The sequence below is a fragment of the Octopus bimaculoides genome, chromosome 9 (assembly GCF_001194135.2).
Source record: "Octopus bimaculoides isolate UCB-OBI-ISO-001 chromosome 9, ASM119413v2, whole genome shotgun sequence".
Lineage (NCBI taxonomy): Eukaryota > Metazoa > Mollusca > Cephalopoda > Octopoda > Octopodidae > Octopus > Octopus bimaculoides.
In genome coordinates, this window is record NC_068989.1 from 59,922,214 (window position 1) to 59,925,482 (window position 3,269).

At 35.4% G+C, this 3,269-nt stretch overlaps 1 protein-coding gene across 1 annotated transcript in view; it reads left to right on the forward strand.

Annotated features, from left to right (window-relative positions):
• Positions 1–3,269, forward strand: part of LOC106881069 (methylmalonyl-CoA mutase, mitochondrial) — a 34,988-nt gene that overhangs the window by 8,043 nt on the left and 23,676 nt on the right. The window contains exons 5-6 of the mRNA XM_052970918.1: positions 1,111–1,294; positions 2,829–2,963. Coding sequence (XP_052826878.1) covers positions 1,111–1,294; positions 2,829–2,963 — 319 coding nt within the window. The remainder of the gene's footprint in view (positions 1–1,110; positions 1,295–2,828; positions 2,964–3,269) is intronic.

The following is a 3,269-nucleotide window of genomic DNA, read 5'->3' on the forward strand; positions in this document are numbered from 1 at the left end:
TAATCTATGATGAAGCACTAGTCTGATCTTAAGTACTCTGTCACTTACTCTAACGACCTCGATTACCTTATCCACCCATTTCTCCGCTAGAAGTATTCCTACGCCCCCGACCCCGTCAGTGTTCCCTGCCCAGAAAATCTTGTACCTGTGTTCTTTGCCTGTGAGGAACCTTGCAGAACCTCCTCTCCATCATACTTCCTGGATGCAGCACATATCTACGCATCTCCGTTCAAGCATCTCAACAATTTCACCAGATCTACCTTTCAGCGTGCCGACGTTGAGAGTGCCAATCCTAACAGTATGGGTGTTGGGGGTGTGGGCCTGTAGCCTGGGAAGGGGAAAAGCAGTGTCGTGTACCGTTATTATAAGAACAATTTAAGCAAAATGATAACTCAATACTTTTTGTAAAATACATATTCTCAAACAAGAATGGTATTGACAGTGTCTTCCAAGTTTTGACCAGCTTAAGCCATCATCTGATGATATTATGGCTGGCTAAAACTTCAAAGTCACTGTCAAAACTACTCTTGTTAAAGAATAATTAATATATATATATGTATGTATGTAGCTTTGTATGAGGAAGGGTATCCAGCTGTAGGAACTATGCCAAAGCAGATTTTGAAGTATGATGCAATCCTCAGGCCAGTTATATTGTCCAACGTGTACCAGCTTGGAGGCTAAAGGGTGGTGTTCATGACAATGATAGCTTGTCATGCCAATTTAGAAAGTTAAGTGAAATTTTGAATGTTATTGTATAATAATTTCACTAAGTATAAGATATTTACCTTATGTTAAACTACATTGTGAGCTGAGGGTTTTTCAGAGCCTTTTCTGTATTAACACACTTTAAAATCATATTTTTATATAATTTATAGGACAATTATTGTGACTGTTAAAATTCTGTTTGAAACTTAATGTTTCAAAATAAGCTGTTTCATCTTATTCAAACAATGGCAAGAAAGATTTGGTAGTTTATAAAACAGGAACTTGAAGGATTGTACTAAATCATCTTCAAATGTGAACAGAACGTGAAAGACTGAAATTTTATAGAGAAAATTGACTATAAGTAATCATTGGATTGTAACGGAATATATTGTTTATACTTTACAGTTATGATTCTGATAATCCTCGTGTGACTGGAGATGTTGGAATGGCTGGTGTTGCTATTGATTCTGTGGAAGATACCAAACTTCTCTTTGATGGCATTCCTTTGGAAAAGATCAGTACATCAATGACAATGAATGGTGCTGTGCTGCCTATTATGGCTATGTATGTTGTTGCAGCTGAAGAGCAGGTAAATTCTATCTGTTCAAGAGGTAAACAGTTTTCTTAATCTAATTTTTAAACAATAATAATAAAAAAACCTGTCGAAATACAGTGAATGGTAAATGTACAATTTTCAGATTGATAATATTATAGGAATGTTGGTTATCAGTTATATAGAAATAGTTGTTATTTTAGCTCAGCGGGCTGCATGTTTGAATCACGTCGGAGGGTCACCACTTTATAGGAAAGTGGGTTATACATCATTAGATGTACACCTGACTTTCCTATATTAAATTAAGAATTTGAACGGAACGCTGAACTCCAAACTATCAACATAACAATATTTATTCATGGTGGAAATTATACATCTTTAATCTTGTTTGTTGAGATGTCTTCGGTGTATGAGAACATGGTTGTTGGGATGTTGGTATATTGATGTGAGCTGTCTAGCGTGAGTTTGAAAGATGGAGAGACAGCTAGACACGTCCTTGCTCAATCACTGGCCAGCAAGAAAGAGATCGATCAAAGCGGGAAAGCTTGGTTGTTGAATTTAACGCATGCGTGAGACTACGCATGCGCACGGCGTTACTACAATATCATTACAAAACTGTTATGAAGTACTACAAGAACAAAAAATGCCTCTTGGTGAGATTGTTTCTCATCACTTTGTTCCACAGTTAAAGCTCGGCACTTCTTTACACAGCTGTCCTCATCCATACACATCATATGATCAAATCAGTGCAATTTTCTCTCTTGCACACATCTAATACCTCTTTATACCCAGTTTTCTGCTTAAATCATTTATACGCTGTTGTGCATGCACTTTGACATTACCCATCCAGCAGAACATGCTAGCTTCATTTCTTTCAAGCCTTCACAAGTCCTCTGTAGTCTTAGCTCATGTTTCACTGTCATGTAGCATAGCTGTACATACACAGGCATCATGCAATCTGTTTTTCACCCTTAGTTGTCAGCAAAGTTAGAAGCTCTCTGAACTTCACCCAGCCTTTTCTTATTCTAGTAACTACATTTTCAGAACTTTTTCCACCACTGCTAACTTGGACTCCTAGGTAACAGAAGCTATTACTTCTAATGCATCCCTTCCCCCTAGCATTTGAGTGAGTCTACTGTCTGTGCATTTTTAGTGCTTATTGTACCTGCACATCCGACACACAAAGACTATATTCTTTGTTAACTTTCCTGTGATACTACTACACCTTTTACATGTCCAGTATGAGAAATAAATTTACAATAAGGTACAGGGGTATGTAAGATAGGATTTATTCAAGCTTTTGTCTATTTAGTATAATACAAATTTTATTTTATACTAAAGATTGAATATTTGAGATAAATGTCTGAAAAAAAAAAAATCTTTGAGCAGTGCAGGTTAGGTAAAATATGTAAGGTAATATCAATAAATGCAAATGATGAGAAAGGATATTGTATTATCTGATAGAGTTTGTTTAACGATCTTATATTTCGGGAAAAATTCCCTTTTCAAATAGAAGAAAGAAGCGATGCAAAGAATATTCATTTGAATATTTAATCTTCTTTTCTTTCAGGGTGGAAAACAGACTAATCTGGCTGGAACAATACAAAATGATATTTTGAAAGAGTTTATGGTGCGAAATACTTACATTTTCCCTCCAGAACCCTCAATGAAAATAATAGGTGATATTTTTGAATATACATCGAAGGTAGGTCTTAGAATTTCATGAATACATTTTTATTAGCATTTGTTAAAATATTTTATTTCATATTTCTGTATGACTTTTACAATTTTGTGTCTTAGAAGACCTGCAGTTATCTCTTCACTTCAAATCTTTCATATGTCTGACCCTACTACACACGGCTGTGTGGATGCCTGTGAGTGTACACATCATCATCATCGTTTAATGTCCAAATCAAATTCCTTTTTCTTGAGGATACACCATTCCCAAGTTTTTTGGGGCTAAACACATACATTCGCATTTATATATATATATATATATATATATATATAT